This window comes from Aspergillus affinis (genome assembly GCF_023601865.1).
Source record: "Aspergillus affinis strain CMG 70 chromosome Unknown NODE_47_length_219368_cov_88_841667, whole genome shotgun sequence".
Lineage (NCBI taxonomy): Eukaryota > Fungi > Ascomycota > Eurotiomycetes > Eurotiales > Aspergillaceae > Aspergillus > Aspergillus affinis.
Genome location: NW_026515828.1, coordinates 141,145 through 157,245, shown reverse-complemented (window position 1 = coordinate 157,245; position 16,101 = coordinate 141,145). Strand labels below are relative to the sequence as shown.

The 16,101-nt window shown below is 51.5% G+C and overlaps 7 protein-coding genes across 7 annotated transcripts; 4 read left to right on the top strand and 3 right to left on the bottom strand.

Annotated features, from left to right (window-relative positions):
• Window positions 1–450: 450 nt before the first annotated feature.
• On the top strand, window positions 451–1,771 carry gprD (the record flags this gene model as incomplete). Its single annotated transcript, XM_053100613.1, has 2 exons — window positions 451–1,029; window positions 1,094–1,771. The coding sequence occupies 2 exons, from the start codon at window positions 451–453 to the stop codon at window positions 1,769–1,771; spliced, it is 1,257 nt and encodes a 418-aa protein (XP_052955770.1).
• A 2,789-nt stretch (window positions 1,772–4,560) lies between these two features.
• Window positions 4,561–6,723, bottom strand: KD926_007732 (DUF726 domain protein; the record flags this gene model as incomplete). The annotated part of the gene is made up of 1 exon (XM_053100612.1): window positions 4,561–6,723. One exon carries the CDS (start codon window positions 6,721–6,723, stop codon window positions 4,561–4,563), a length of 2,163 nt encoding a protein of 720 aa, XP_052955769.1.
• A 286-nt stretch (window positions 6,724–7,009) lies between these two features.
• KD926_007731 (uncharacterized protein) lies at window positions 7,010–7,597 on the bottom strand (the record flags this gene model as incomplete). Its single annotated transcript, XM_053100611.1, has 1 exon — window positions 7,010–7,597. The coding sequence occupies one exon, from the start codon at window positions 7,595–7,597 to the stop codon at window positions 7,010–7,012; it is 588 nt and encodes a 195-aa protein (XP_052955768.1).
• Window positions 7,598–7,935: 338 nt separating this feature from the next.
• sec17 (alpha-soluble NSF attachment protein SEC17) lies at window positions 7,936–9,106 on the top strand (the record flags this gene model as incomplete). The annotated part of the gene is made up of 5 exons (XM_053100609.1): window positions 7,936–7,968; window positions 8,058–8,181; window positions 8,268–8,574; window positions 8,631–8,805; window positions 8,867–9,106. The coding sequence occupies 5 exons, from the start codon at window positions 7,936–7,938 to the stop codon at window positions 9,104–9,106; spliced, it is 879 nt and encodes a 292-aa protein (XP_052955767.1).
• Window positions 9,107–9,719: 613 nt separating this feature from the next.
• On the bottom strand, window positions 9,720–12,248 carry KD926_007729 (small subunit rRNA maturation protein TSR1; the record flags this gene model as incomplete). The annotated part of the gene is made up of 3 exons (XM_053100608.1): window positions 9,720–11,546; window positions 11,606–12,066; window positions 12,140–12,248. The coding sequence occupies 3 exons, from the start codon at window positions 12,246–12,248 to the stop codon at window positions 9,720–9,722; spliced, it is 2,397 nt and encodes a 798-aa protein (XP_052955766.1).
• A 428-nt stretch (window positions 12,249–12,676) lies between these two features.
• On the top strand, window positions 12,677–14,338 carry KD926_007728 (BING4CT-domain-containing protein; the record flags this gene model as incomplete). Its single annotated transcript, XM_053100607.1, has 2 exons — window positions 12,677–13,303; window positions 13,364–14,338. 2 exons carry the CDS (start codon window positions 12,677–12,679, stop codon window positions 14,336–14,338), a joined length of 1,602 nt encoding a protein of 533 aa, XP_052955765.1.
• Window positions 14,339–14,847: 509 nt separating this feature from the next.
• KD926_007727 (methyltransferase-UbiE family protein) lies at window positions 14,848–15,927 on the top strand (the record flags this gene model as incomplete). Its single annotated transcript, XM_053100606.1, has 2 exons — window positions 14,848–15,266; window positions 15,432–15,927. 2 exons carry the CDS (start codon window positions 14,848–14,850, stop codon window positions 15,925–15,927), a joined length of 915 nt encoding a protein of 304 aa, XP_052955764.1.
• Between the last annotated feature and the right edge of the window lie 174 nt (window positions 15,928–16,101).

Below are 16,101 nucleotides of genomic sequence, written 5' to 3'. Positions count from 1 at the left end.
CAAACCATTGGAAGATCGGCAATTCTATACTAGAGCTGGAACCTTGAGCTGATGCGTGGGCATTTTAATCGGCGCACAGCGCCGGAACGATTCCTGCGGGTGTGGAGCGTGATCGAGGATCTCGTGCGGAATATGTACCAAGCCACGCAGCATCCACAAGCCCGTCGTCGACGGACTATGCATCCCACCTACCAGTGGGATCGTCAGTCCATAAACTTTGGAATGCCCCATACATCAACCAGAATGTGCTCCCCTTTTCAAGCGAGTTTGTGTGAAAAAAGCTTCCTGGAAATCTCTTGGCAGGGACGACACAAGACTTTAATTATGGGTTGACACCATTGGCGATGGAGCTTTGTCCTTGCCAACCATTCAAGTGCTCTTTCGTTACCATCGACCGACCTCTTGTTCACGACAGTATCTCATATAGCGACACCCACCAAGCAATGAGCAATGGTCGGCCTAGCGCGAATGTTGCACATGCTCTACAGCGAGGATGCTGGTGCTTCACATCTCGCGCGTCGCGAGGATAGTTCCGGCTCTCAGTCACTGAGTAGCAGCGATAGGGCGGGCTTCATTGCTATGGGGGTGATCGCCATCCTCTCTTTTGTTTCAACACTTGGTCTGATAAGTTTTCTTACCTACCGGTTCATCTTTTGGCGGAAATACTACAAGCGACCCCTTGCGGAGAACCAGTATGTCGTGCTTATTTACAATCTGCTCTTGGTGGATGTACAGCAGGCTACGGCATTCTTGATATGTCTTCACTGGGTTTCGAAAGGGGCTGTCTCCTATCCCAGCGCCGCCTGTGTACTTCAAGGTTGGTGGATTCAGATCGCCGACCCCGGGAGTGGATTATTCGTCCTGGCAATTGCAATGCATACTGGTGCGGTCGTCTTACGAGGCCGACAATTACCATACGGCGTCTTCGTTACTTGCGTCGTCGGACTCTGGGCCTTCATCATACTGTTGGGATTGATTCCCGTTGGAAAGTTTACCTCCAATACTTTTGTCATCTCTGAAGCCGGATGGGTAAGTGAAATTCAGGGACCAAGTGTTCATAGAACCCTCTGCTAACATTATCCATTTATCACAGTGCTGGATTAGTCGAGAACATGAGACGGCCCGCCTCTGGGCGCACTACTTGTGGATTTTCATCGCTGAATTCGGAACTATTGTCCTCTACGGAATTATGTTCTTCTATCTACAACGTCGTATGAAGCAGGCTGCGATGCTTCGGCAAAATCACCAGGAAAATCTGAAACGCCTGAATCGAGTGGTTATTTACATGGTTATCTATCCTCTGGTATACCTTGTTCTTTCTCTTCCCTTGGCAGCCGGACGTATGTCTACTGCCCGGCATATCATCCAGAGTCGCACATACTTCGCTGTTGCTGGGTCTCTGATGGCGCTTTCTGGTTTGGTCGACGTGCTCGTCTACACTCTGACCCGTCGACACCTTCTGCTCGAGACGGAAATTAGCACTTCGGACAAGATGTACCCCTACTCCAACTCGAACGCGTACCAAACGCATATTACTACCGCGACGAGAGACAACAAACGGTTCCGTGTCGGGTCTCGCTTTCGTCGTGGACTACAGAGTATCAATGATACGGTAAACGACGACCGTGATGATTCTACCGAAGACATTGTTCGGAAGGGCGATATGGAGCTGGTCGACATGGGCCAGGGTGTGTATCAAGAAACGACGATTGAGATCTCACATGAGCCAGCCCACCCTGAGGAGCACCAACGAGAGCGGAGAAGCGAGTAAGCGATGATAATGTGGGATGATACGGTACTGATACAATCTTTCTTGATATTTCTTTGTGGACATTGCCTTTGTTTGAGTAAATTGCCTCGATTTCCTCTACCCTTCACTCTCTTTTCTTTTCTTTTTTTTTTTTTTTTTTTTTTTTTTTTTCTTATATTTTCCAAATCTCTTTCTACCCATCCTTCATTATACCCGATGAGAACTATTACCTTAATGATACTGTGATGCCTAAATTAGTTTAATAATTCATTTTCTACGAGATGACAAAATTGGCCACCCTCATTATCCCCCTTTCTCCTGTTAACTCAAATTAGGAACATCAAATCTGCGCCTCAATCAACATGACAAAATAAAGCCCCCCCCAATCGGAAACCAGACGCGCCAGTTCCACACGGACGCAATTCAATCATTCTTCCGGCATAACGATCTACACTGACTCCACTTTCGCCAAAGCTTGTCCGGTCACCTCGCCAAATCAAACACCACGGCCAGCGCATCACTGGAGCCCGGCGTCGCCTTTCTTAGCCGGATCCATGCCGTCGGTTCAAGGCGTTTCGATTTCCAATCATTTGGATGGCCTGGACCTGCTGCCTATTATTGACCTTCCCGAAGGAGTAATTCCTCTATCCAGTAAGCCTGACGTCGAGCATTCGCTCTTCCATTGGTTCACTGAAACCTACATTTGCCCCTTCTGCTCTACAGTGTCCACTCTATACGAGACCGCTGTCAAATATAGATTTGGCCCCCTTCGAATTTTCCTAATCGAGTTCTACTCTTTAACTCGCTGCACGTCATTCCTGTCGGTGTTTAATTTGGTATTAACTCACCCTGCCTCGGGTTCCAAATCCTTTGCCCCGTGTCCCAGAGCTTCCCCTTCTCCGGGTCTTTCTGAAATTCCAACCCTCGGATTTCGGACTGTGCCGCCCGAAGTCTAAAATCGCCTCGTGTCGATGCCGACCCGAACTGAGCCAGACCATGGGATGAAATGCTGCTTAAGATGGATTCCCGAGTCCACGCCCACGCGGAATACCAAAGCCATGGGTTGTTGCGTTTCAGGACATGTAGGTTTTTGATCCTTCGGAGAAGTTCATCCTCGTTCAGTTCGCCACTGTGTTTGCACCTCCCTGTATACTCTAGACTGAAGACTGTAGATGATGATGCGCAAATTATATTACAATGATCCAACGGTGTGGCCCCATCATTCTCTAGTGGGTAAAACAGACATTGATATTCATTCGTTGATCACTCCATTCTCACATGAACAACGATGACGATGATTATCTCCCGTGATCGCTGCAGACTGCACATCTGCATCACGGAAGTATTATCTGGATATCAAGTTTTCCATCGAAAGATTACGTTGGCTCTTCGCCATAAAATCAGTCTGATCATTGAAATATCAAATACTTACTCTGTATATCAAGACCCCCCCCCCCCCTGAACCGATCAACATTCTATCTTCAGTCTCAATTTACAACCCAACCAAGCTTTCCCTATTCCATCTGACCGACGGGACTCCATCTAAGTGACATAATTTCCGATGTGAACTAAAACCCACCAGCTTTCTATCTATCAACTATTTAGCACTAAGTGACTTGATAGTTCGGTGTTTATATTGAACTGGTCAATGCGCTTTTGTGCTTTGGTTTCATTTTATATAGTTAGTCAATCTCGGGATTTCCGGGCCGGACGCTTGGTTTATAGACTACGACCAACGTACGGCCTATGTCTTAGGAGCTCTTGATTAATCTACGGAGTAGCAATCTATGGGCTCTTGGTAACTATTGTTTCTTAATGATTTGTTAATGTTTTCTTGGGCTTCATGTTCTGTGACTAACTAGAGAGCGGTAGTTAACTGTGAGTGGTCATCATTGTTGATACCTTAGTGCCTAAGGCAGCTAATCCGCCAAGTCATGGGCATTCATTCCCATTCTGTATGCAACACCAGGGCAGACATCTTCTTTATCGACGACCATGTTGGTGATCATCTTAGGTATTTGATTCATTAATTCACATCCCTGCATCTGCATACGGATATCAAAATAGCTGGCGAGTTGCCCTGTCAGTCCTCTTTGTACGAGTAGCTATATATTCCCGAGATGGACTTTCGATTCGCCGTTGTTAATTCTTAAATACAAGATCCCGACTTTGGCAATTGATCAAGTGCAGAGAGTACCTAAGATATAACTATCGACTTGTTGGTACGATCAAGGAGACAGTTATACAGGAAGAACAGATATTTTCCGGTGTTACTGAGGGGTGAGCAAAATGTTCGACAGAATGTCTTAGGCATTCCAGCATCGCACAGGGAACTGGCAAATCACGGTGCATGACGCACTCGTCTCCGGGGATTCACGCGTGATGATTGATTAAATGACTGATTTAAAAAATTTGGGAAAGGGGTTTGTTTCACTTGAAATAAAGTACACGAGCATGGTCTAGTATGACAGCTCCTGATTGACAGGGATAGAGATTGAGACAACGCAAGGATAAACCTCGGAATATCTAGCGGTGTGATGCCTGTGCTACTATTGTGGGTCGCGATGGTCTAGATTTCCGCGAGAGGGTGAACTGGAGGCGTCTCTGTTATATGGTTCCTCTACAGAATGACGAATCTGGGGAATGAGGGTTTCATGGAGGATTGAGGTGGCTGATGGAGGAAGCTCATTGATAGAGCAGATGGTTCAATTGTATCTAATTCGATCTATCCTCGTAAGTCCATCCCTTTTTCTTGACGTCTCCTAAATTATGTTGCACGTTGAACCACTCCCGTGACAGGACAAACAAATCTAAAGCCCTTCCTGGGAACTATCAGGGACGGGACGACGCGGAACATGAGGTCGCAGAGGGAGCTTAGGCCGTTGCTCCAGCTCCGGGTTGGTAGGACGCGGCGGTTTCGGAGGCAATTGTTCATTGGTCCTGGCTTGCATCTGGCGCTGAAGCCGTGCGTCCTCTTCCGCGCCTTGGTCGGTTTCCAGCGCCCGACGAGCCGAATCCTCGTCTGCGTTATCGTCCATGCCTGCCCGACGCTTGTTCCGGATGCGTTCTTGCTCCTGTCGTCGATCCTTCTCTTCCAGTGCTACCTCCTCGCGTATCACTTCACGCTTGTCAATGCTCTCTAGTCCGACGCGGCGCAGGATGTGTCCGACCATGAATTGGTAGCGGAGATGGCCACTGATGATATCGCTGACGTCAAGGTTTTCGACACCGGGAACGCCGTGGACGGGCTGCAAGCCTGCAACGCCCTTTTGGAAGCTGCTGGTTCGGTAGAGGAGGGCAAGCACAGTGTCGTTTTCTGAGTAGACATTCACAATGCGGCCGCTCACGACGCTGCGCATGCGACGCCAGTGCTCGGTGTTGGATGGGGTGGCGGATCCCATGAGGACCACGGACTCTACTAAGCCGTATGCGCGTCGCTTTGCCAGAGTCTGAAGGCAGGAGAAAATTACCCGAGAGCCTAGAGAATATCCGATAAGAGTGACCGAGCGCTCGCCTTGCACTTTGCTGATCAAAGCATCCGCAAGGACCTCGCCAGCCTTCTCAGACCGCACCTTGGCAACGCTGAAAGGATTGTCGGCCACTTTAGTCGCCTTGAGCAGACCGAGGGGCAAAGCCACTGCACTCAAAAGCGAGGCGAAAACCGTTTTCTTCAGGACCTGTCCACCGGCAGCAAACGCAGCACTGGTGACCAATAGATCCATTGCGTTTCCGAGGTTCATCAATGGCTCCATCTCCCATCGCAGGCCAAAGACTTCGGAGTCAGTACCGATGACACGCCAAGGAACCACGAAATTCTCTTCCTCAGTTACCCAGCCTGTGACGGCGATGGTAACTCTAAGTCGATGGTCCTCTTGAGCGGCTTCTTTTTCGTCCTCTGATCTGTGCCGCGATCCTCGAATCGGTAAGAATGCAAAGTCGTCTACCTCACGCGCATACTTATCCACCATACGTCCAGTCATTCGGCCGCCGTAGGCTCCAAAGAGGCCACCGACAATGACGCCGCTACCTGCAAGAGCTCCCAGATAGCCTGCAGCGGCTGTAGCACCGAGTCCGAGTCCTCCGAGGACAGTGCCCAGGCCTGCGGCAACCAACGGGGCAGCAAGTCCGCCAGTAACTCCAATCAGCACAGCTCCTGTGACCGAGGCAATGCCGACCTTCCACTTTCTAGCAGAATCTCCCTTCTCCCTTTGGCCCTGTCCGTCCCCACTGCCTGACAGTTGAAGAGCCGTGTCAAGCAAACCCCGCGCGACTGTGACCTCGTCGCCGTTCAGAATTTTGACATCCAGATTCAAACTTGAGGTGACATATAACATCAATACACGCGATCGCGCGTTGTAATGCTCCAGGCTAAGCATGAGAAGAAGTAGTGAATGGAGAATAAGCAGCTTCTTGGCCTTGTCGAGACGTGCAAGAGGTGTTTGCACCGGAGGATAAACCTGCTGTAATTTTTGGATCGATCTCTCGTCTTCATCAAGCCGTGGCTGAGATTCTTGTGGTACTTCCGAGCGCTCCAAACTCTCTTCTCCCTCATGGCGTTCATCTTCTCGATTGACCACTTCACCGATACGGAGAAGCACCGTGTCTCTCCAATCATCAAAATTGGTCAATGTACTAGCCTCATCCCTCAAGTCGTTGGCGGTAAGCTTTACAAAAGCCGGCTTGTTTTCGCTATTTGAACGTTCATCAAGGCTATCGAACGAAGAACGCGGGCGGTTTTCGGTTTCTGTCTCCGGGGGGAACTGATCGGGCTCGGACGTGTGGTTATGGTAATTCTGTTCAATTACATGGCGCATGGACTGGGTGATTTCGGCGACCAGCACCGTCAGGTCGGCGCGTTGGGAGCGATCCAGGATCGTGGTCAAGTCTTGGTCATTTTTCTGAGGGGCCGAAGACGATTCCGACCCAAATTTGCTGACATGTTTATCTTTAAATTCCTTGATGTTTTTCCACATGAAGGCGATATCAGGGGCAGTGACAATGACAGGAGTACGAAAGGAGAGTTGGGTCGGTCGGAGCTGTCGTACAGTCGAATGGGGTTGTTTGCGGAATGTCGACGGAGGAGAATCAACGTTGACGCCTTCTTAAGGCGATGAGATCATCTGATGACTCATCCAGGAGGGTTTGCCAAGTGTTTGTGGTTTTGGGAAGGCACACAAGGCCGATTCCTGCATCACGTATCACATTGGGGGCCGTGGCTATCTCTGTGCTCCATGGCCCTTAGACGATTCGGTTATCCGTTCAATTGCCATTGCCGGTCTCAACAACGAAGAACTTTCCCTTGGTTCTCGACGCATACCGCAGCGCATCTCCATCCCAAGCATCTCCGTCTGGGCGCTCATTCCTCTCCGACTCGATACGTTGGATTCTCTTGTTCCTGCCAACGACACGTTCCTGGGCAAAGGCTTCTCGGAGCTGATCGAGTCTAATGGTCGTTTCTTGGATTGCCTCGGGGCTTTCGTCTCGGATACTCTGGAGAGGTTCAACGCCCGACGCGTCAACGCTCTGGATCTCCTTGACGAAATGGATTTGAGATTCGAGAGTCTCGAGCATTTTAGCTTCTTCTTCCTGATTAGCTGGTTGAGGCAGAGCAGAGAGTCGAAGCAGATGTCGCAGTTGTGCCGGGGTGACGGACGGAGAAGACGGTTTGGTGGTTTCGTCGGGGAGTAACGAGCGGACGGACCAGGACGGTTTCGCAAGGATAGAATCGATATCGGTCTCTTCGGGCTTAGAGGAGTAGAATCGAGCCTTTATGTAATTTATGCGTCGCAGAGCATGTCGCTGAAAGGGTCTCGAAAGTCGCGACGGAGCAGTGCGTAAAAGTGACATTCTGGAAGTAAAAGGGCGGGAATTGCTCGAAGAGCAGCTAAGTAGGCAGATCCAGTAAAAAAAGCAGTATTTGAGAAACAATGATCCCAGAATCGCAAAACCAAGCGAAAGACAATGACAGCGACGCCAGAGAAAGGTGGACGAAAAAGCCGGGCGGAAGACGATGATGGAAAACGGGCGCCCACCGCCTTCGCGAACAGGCGGCCATCGCTCCGGCGCCGTCTCCATCTGAATCACTTCTCTTCCTCTCCTCCAGTCTACTATCCTCCTCTTATTTTAAGCTGACTTCTAGTGCTTTCATCTTATTAGCCTGCTGGGGTCGACATAGTCTATCCACCATGGCTCAAGATCCTCGAGTTCTCCTGCAGCGCGTGAGTGATAGGCTATGATGCCATTCATCCCCGCCCCGCTACGTCAAAAAGCAACGACGATCGCTAACGACGTATGGAATACCCTCTAGGCCGATAAAGCATTGAGCGGTGCAACTGGCGGCTTCAGCTTTTTCGGCGGTCGCACGGAGAAGTACGAGAATGCAGCAGATCTCTACACTCAGGCTGCGAATGCTTTCCGGGTGCAGAAGCAGAGTAAGCCCCTCCTTGTCACGTTCTCCGCTTCTTGAGGATAGAATTTCGGTCGCTAATAATTTGTTTGTCTTGTTTCTTTTTGTTAGACAAGGAAGCTGGTCTTGCGTTCGAAAAGGCCGCCTCTATCCAAAGCCAGAACCTGAACGAGCCCGACGACGCCGCAAACTCGCTGACCGAAGCCTTCAAGGTCTACCGGAAATCGGACCCCGAAGATGCCACGCGGGTGCTTTCCTCTGCGATCCAACACTACGTATTAAAGGGTAACCTGCGGCGCGCGGCCACGCAGCAGCAGTACCTGGCCGAGGTGTATGAGGTGGAACTAGGTGATACCAAGAAGGCTCTAGAAGCCTATGAGAAGACGGCGGAGTGGTTTGAGAGTGACAATGCCGAGGCGTACGTTTTACGACATTTCTGGAACAGTGTTAGATGCTGACATCTCCCCTGATTAGTCTGGCGAACAAACATTTCCTCAAGGCGGCTGATCTGGCCGCCCTCGAAGGCGACTACTACAAGGCTATCCAGCACTACGAACGTATCGGCCGCTCGTCGATCAGCAACAACCTGATGAAGTGGTCCGTCAAGGACTACTTCCTCAAGGCTGGTATCTGCCACCTGGCTTCGAATGTATGTTCTATTTCCCGGGATATCGTCACTCACAAACCAGTACACTAATTTTCCAAACCAGGACCTGGTCGCCACGAACCGCGCCCTCGAAAGCTACCGTGACATCGACAACACATTCGCCTCGACGAGAGAACACCAGCTACTCGTGGACCTCACGCAGGCCGTCGAGGCCGGCGACCAAGAATCCTTTGCCGACAAGCTGTTCCAGTTCGACCAGCTCAGCAAGCTGGATAAGTGGAAGACCACCCTTCTGCTGCGGATCAAGAACAGTATCGAGGAAGCGGGCGAGGATTTCTCTTAGATTCCCAGATTTGCGTGTTTGGTTTTCCCCTTCTTGCGTTCTACCTGCTCTTACCTTTTCGTCTCCTTTTCTTACCTCTGAGTGTCGTTCATCGTGCTATAAACTCGAAATGTCCTCCGCGTCTCTCTTCTGTTTAGCTTTGGTTGCACATGATGTTAGATGCTGTCATGATCATTAGTCTGAGCTGAGCTGAGCTATGCCATATAACCGTCTACTGATATTGAAAATTGGTTCCTGCACATACCTACCTACTACGTAACCACAACAAATCATGACACCTGAAGTCCAAGGGCAAACAGCAAGACCCGGAAAGAAAAATCGTAACTCATTAAATAACTTGTTCTACTCATTGATGTCTATATAACCAATCACAAATGCTTTTTCGGGGAAATATTCGTCAGAAAGCCATGGAATACTCAATAGGTGGTAAGTATTTCGCTTTCAAGACGTTAAGAGCTCATCAATTCATGCAGAAGATGTTTTTTGGGTGGTATCATATCGTCGCCTCTTCCTCTTTTTCTGTCGTCTGAAACTAGACCCTTCCATGATGTCATATTCTTATGCAGCCGGTACATGCAGAAAATAAAGAAGATGACAGACAAGACGGACTGACTCAGTTGACAACCTCCTCCAAGGCACGAGCCTTCCGAGGGAAGACTCGCTTGTACAGGCTGATACCGATGGTATCCTGGGGGTTGATCTTGGCGTCGAAGGTAGCCTTGAAGTAGCCGTGGGTACCAAGGCCTTCCTTGATGAAACCGCTACGGCCACGCTTGGTCCAGAGCTGCAGGGCCTTGAACCAGGCGATATCCTCGGAGTTGAAGAACATGTACCGCACCGTGACGACCTTCTTGTGGATCTTGAAGGGGTGACCGGTGAGAATGGCTCGCTTGGCGATGACGCGAGATTGATCGGGGGCGACAACGGTGCCGGAGCCGATGAGTTCCAGGCGGGTAACATCAGGTTGGTTGTCGTTGGCGTCGAGCACCTCCGGGTCTTGGACGGTCTGGTTCTTGAAGACCAGAATCGGCACGGCGCCCCAGGTAAGAGGACCGATCCAGCTGGCGATGGCGCTGCGGCCCGGGTGGAGGTAGCGGTCGAACTTGTGCACATTGTTGGGAGTGTTGTCGTTGGAAGAGAAGATGGGGCTGACGACCAGACGACGAGGTCCGCACTGGACGATCAGCTCCTCCTTGGCCTTCAGGGGTTCCTCGACGCTGGTGTTCAGGGTCATGTTGACGTTGACGACGGTGTGCTTGTGCTCGTGTCGCAGCAGCGAGAAGAGAGATAAGGGCTGAGGCTTGTTGCGGAGAGAGATGGGAACGGCGCGCAGGTGAACATCCACGCGGATACCGGGGTTGACACCACCGACCAGGGCCTCTGCGATCGTCCGGTTCTTCGATCCCTTGTAGTCCTGGATCTGGAGGAGTCGACGCCAGTCCTCTGGCTCGTGGGGGCGATCTTCCGACGTCTCCCAGAGACTCGTCTTCAAGCTCTTCAATCCCCGGAATCGGGCCAACCGCTCTCGGGCCAGCACGTTGGGGTGCAATTCGATTTCATCGGGGAATTCGAGGTCGTCGCTGGCCTCCTTCCGGCGGCTCGCGCGGTATTCTTCGAGTTGGTCCGTTTCGTCCTCCAGTGGCCGGTCGACGAACATCTCTGATTGAGGATACTCGGTACCTCCGGCTTCGGTCATGGCATCCTCCTTGTCCGGAAAGACGCCGTCTTCGGGGGCACCAGCGGTGTCCATCTCCATGGTCTCATCCTCTTCCTCATCCTCCATGTCGGATCCAGAGTAGTCGACATCTTCCAGATACCACGCGGACTGGTATTCGGATGTTCCCTTCGGTAGCTTCTTCGGCTTGGTGGGGATGTGAGACTCATCATCGGAGAAGTAGTGGTGGTCATCGAGGAGAACACCCTTGCGCTCGGTCTCGGCCATGGACATGTCATCGTCTTCCATTTCAATCTCCTCCGGCGCCACAACTTCCAGATCGTCCCGGTCACCCGTAGGAGTATCCAGCACCTGTGTAGTATCATTCTCGTCGACATTCATGGCATCGTCGCGCTTTCCTCGGCCCGTAACCAACGGCGCCGCAGTGATCGAGTCGATCTGCAAGTCACCCCAGCCGGGGACATGAACCAGACGATCCGCCTTGAGGCCCTTGCCGCGCACGACACCCGTCAGCACCACATCATCCACAGTCTCCGAGTTAGCCTCGGGCCAAGTGACATTCTCAACGAGCATCCAGCTGCGCTCGTCACGCCAACGAATGCCCTTGGGGGTCGCGGTACACAATGATCGGATAGCGTTCGAGCACTCCTGTCTTGAGTCGACGGAGAGCACTTTATCGACGGTAGGGAAGAAATGGTTCATGAAAGATTTGAGCGAAGCGGCAACCTGAGGGCGTTTCTTCGCGGGGTTGATTTGATCGAGGCCCTGACCACATTTGTTAGTGATAAACCTCGAAGATAATTGCATCCGGAAGGTGAGCCTACCTGGACCATCGAGATCACATTCGAGATTCCCTGTCCCTCAATGGACCTGAGCAGCAACTCTCCCTCTTCCTCGACCTCCTTGTGCGCCGACACCGCCAAGATGACGAAATCCGCCATGCGACACACATCCAAAGCGTTCATAAGATCGTACTTGGCGGGAATATACTGCAGGGTCTGTCGGAAGCGGTCGATACGGACGCGAGAGGGCGCATCGGTAGAGAACTCGCTCGAGACATCAACGCTCTCGTTCAGGGACCGGATGATGGCTGCGACATCGATATCGACGGAGAGAGGGACGACGGCGATATGGCGAGGAGCACCGTGCTGACCGGAGAAGATACTGGTGGCCTGGGCCTTCTCCTGGTGCTTCAGCTGCTGCTTCTGACGGGCTTGGTTCCTCCGATCGAGCTTCGTCATGAGTTGTTGGTGAGGGGTCTTTCGCGTGCCCCGCTCGACTTTGCCTGCGGAGGTTTAGCAATTCCGTTGAATTATTGAAGATGCGAATTTTTATGGAAGTGTGTTATCATAACGCACCCTTGTCTTGTTCCTTCAAGGAACTCTTGGAGGCATGACGAGTCTTGTAGGACTTGTTGGCTTTTTTAGTGGTGGAGCGGTGGTGATGCACCGTCTGGGTGGGCGCCATGTTGGCACCGTCGGACCCTTTGAAACGAAAGGGAAGAGAGGCCAGGGTGAAGAATTTGGCGAAATTTGATGAAGATGGAAAATATCCGAGAGAAATCAGGAAGCACAAGAGAACCTAATGTCGAGATCGGCGTGAACGAAGCCAACTTGAAGGCGGAAGGAAATCAAATGGAGGGAAAAAAGAAGTTGTTGGTGGACAAGCGAAAAATAATTAAAATTCCAAAAAAAATGCGGGCAGAAAAAAAAAAAAGGCTTGGCGTGAGGACCCGCTAGAAAAAACATCTCCGGATCGACTGCTGCAACTTCTTCAGTTCCCTCAGTTCTTCCGTCTGGCTTGACGCGACAATTAATTCAAATTCAACAACTTTCGTATCGTCGCGACCTATCTCTATTCAGTCCATACGTTCTATCCTCCCTATCCTCACGGCGATGGCCGACAATCCCTCAAAGGCCGTTGCGCCGACCCAGCGCAAAGAAAGCAAGAGACTGGCGGAAGCACGAAAGACCTACGGACGAGGCAAAGCCATCCATACCCACAGCGTGAAGGACAAGAAGCTACGCGACAACCTCAAAGCTGTTGAGGCCAAGTACAAGGCGGCGGCCCTGCGATCGAAGGATGCGGAGATCCTGTTGGAGCACGAAGCCGGATTCCTCGAGCCCGAAGGCGAGCTGGAAAAGACATACAAGGTCCGTCAGGATGAGATCCGCGACAGCGTGGGAATCGAGACGGCCAAGAAGGGATTCGAGTTGAAGCTGGAAGACCTAGGCCCGTATCGTGCCGACTACACAAGGAATGGACGGGAGTTGCTGCTGGCGGGTCGCAAGGGTCATGTTGCGACGATGGACTGGCGGTCGGGGAGATTGGGATGTGAGCTCCAGCTTGGGGAAACGGTTCGTGACGCTCGCTGGTTGCATAATAACCAATATTTTGCGGTCGCGCAGAAGAAATATCTCTATATCTACGACCACACCGGAGCGGAACTGCACTGTCTCAGCAAGCATTTGGAACCGATTAATCTGGAATTTCTGCCCTACCACTTCCTTCTCGCGAGCACGGTAATCATTTCACCTCCATGGCTAGATGTTGCCCCGGATGATCTAACGATTTCTTTCTAGCAAATGAGTGGTCACCTCAAGTACACCGATACCTCCACCGGCCAGATGGTGGCCGAATTGCCCACCCGCATGGGCGCTCCTACTTCTCTCTGCCAGAACCCCTGGAACGCCATCCTGCATGTCGGTCATCAGAACGGAAACGTGACGCTATGGTCGCCCAACTCGCAGACGGCGCTGGTGAAGGCGCTGGTCCACCGCGGCCCGGTGCGCTCAATGGCCATTGACCGACAAGGCCGGTACATGGTGTCGACGGGCCAGGATCTCAAGATGAACGTGTGGGATATTCGGATGTTCCGCGAGGTCCACTCCTACTCCTGCTACCAGCCGGGCGCCTCAGTCGCCATCAGTGACCGCAACCTCACGGCCGTCGGCTGGGGCACGCAGGTCAGCGTGTGGCGCGGCTTGTTCGACGCCGCCGTGGCCGACCAAGGCAAGGTGCAGAGCCCGTATATGTCCTGGGGCGGCGACGGCCAACGCATCGAGAACATGCGCTGGTGCCCGTTCGAGGATGTGCTGGGTGTGACGCACGACAAGGGATTCGCCAGCATCCTGGTGCCCGGCGCTGGTGAACCTAACTTCGACGCCCTCGAGGCCAACCCCTACGAAAACACGCGCCAGCGCCAGGAAGCCGAAGTGAAGGGTCTGCTGCACAAGCTGAAGCCCGACATGATCTCGCTGGACCCCAACATCGTCGGAAAGCTGGACACGATCAGCGACCAGAAGAACCGGGAAGAGCGCGATCTCGACCGCCGCCCCGAGGATCCCATGGAGAAGCTCAAGAACCGCGGTCGCGGTCGCAACAGCGCCCTGCGCAAGTACATGCGCAAGAAGGGCCGACGCAACGTCATCGACGACAAACGCGTCAAGGCGGAGATGCTGCGCAAGGAGCACGCGTCGCGCGCGAAGAACCGACTGCAGAACGAGCGAGAGGAGCTGGGACCTGCTTTGGGACGGTTCGCCAAGAAGGAGATGTAATTGCTTCGATCTTGGTGCGCTACTTTCCTTTGATATTCGCTTTTCGTGTGCTTCGTCAGTCTGCAAGACGATAGGAGCCTTTCGATACCCGATCCATATTAACACTCATACACTCTATTCACGACTCTGAAAACCTGCATTTACGGCGTTCGTCGGGACTTTGTACTGGGATACAGCTAAAAGTTAGACATGGGCAATATTATCAACCTTGTATAGTACATACTTTACTCCTTCTCTACTATGCGACGTAGCCTCACGAATCGGGCAACAGCAAAGGTAACATTCAAGCGGCCAAAGAAAATCTCTGGCACAGAAGTACAAATAGAGACCCCGGTTATTATCCTTTTCGATAAATTGTTCAAAGTTCGGCGAAATGGCGAATCTCGCCGCCTCCGGAGTTGAGCCCCCGAAGTATTCGGAGTTGAGCCTACTAGGTCAGCCTATATCTTCCGCCTTCTACATACATCCCCAACTTCTCAAACTATTAGCATTTCAGTCTATCCCGCAAGATGTCTCAGGCCTACACGAACGACCACTCCCAGTCGGTCCTACAGACACACTCCTGGCGCGATGTCAGTAATTCGGCACCTTATCTTCTTTCTCATCTCCAGCCGACCATGACCATCCTTGATGTTGGTTGCGGTCCAGGCTCTATCACCATCGATCTGGCGCGAAAAGTTCCCCGCGGACATGTCGTGGGTGTAGAATACGTGTCTGATCCACTGGATGGAGCACGATCGCTCGCCAGCTCCGCAGGCTTGACCAATGTCCGGTTTCACATCGGCGATATATACGATCTGCTGTTCCCCGGAAACAGCTTCGATGTTGTCCATGCGCACCAGGTTCTGCAGCATATCGCCGATCCAGTCCAGGCGTTCAAGGAAATGCGGCGCGTGGTAAAGCCTGGGGGGATCGTGGCCGTGCAGGAGTCGATCACATTATAGGTGTTTGCTTAGGCTTAGAAGTAAGATCCATCCCATTCCAATTCATCCCATTCCGATCCATTGACATGATTAATATCACTATAGATCTTAAATAATCCGTCTGAAGCAACAGCACCTCATCGTGACGGAATCGCCTAAGTTTGCTCAAGGATGGAGTGGTATTGCACGCTGTCCGATCATCTCCTGAGTAAAGACGGCCTTACGGTTGGGAAACAATCATTCGACAGCGTCGTAGGACAAATAAGACAGGCAATCATTGCGCTGTTCAAGAAATTGTTGCTGTACCAGATGAAGAGCGTCTGCTCGTACTACCGAAATCAAGGATTAACATTTCTTCGCGAAATCGGCAAATGGGATGACTGGGATGGTGAACTGAACCAGGTTACGAATGCTGAAAGCGTTGTCTTGCAGTATTCGAATCAGCATTGCAAGGAACATTCGAAGAGTGCACTCACTGAGCTTGTGGAATATGGAAACAAACTGCAACAGGAGCTTCGCGAGATAAACATGACTTTGCGAGACTTCTACAAATCGCAAATAGAAGCCCGGAAAGAAGACAAGGACGCGGAATGTCTTCAAGAGCTCAAGACGGTCGATCCGCAGTACGATGTGGACGAATTGGAGGGGGAAAAGACAGATTGCTGAAAGAGTCATACGAATGGATCCTTGAGACTGAGCAGTACAAGCAACACTTTCTCGTCCATATATACAATTTTCATACTCCTTCTTTCTATACCTACTCAGAGCACCGCCTTCAGAAATCATATATCCATAGTTATCCAACATAAGATCCACACCTACGATATTATATCAGATCAA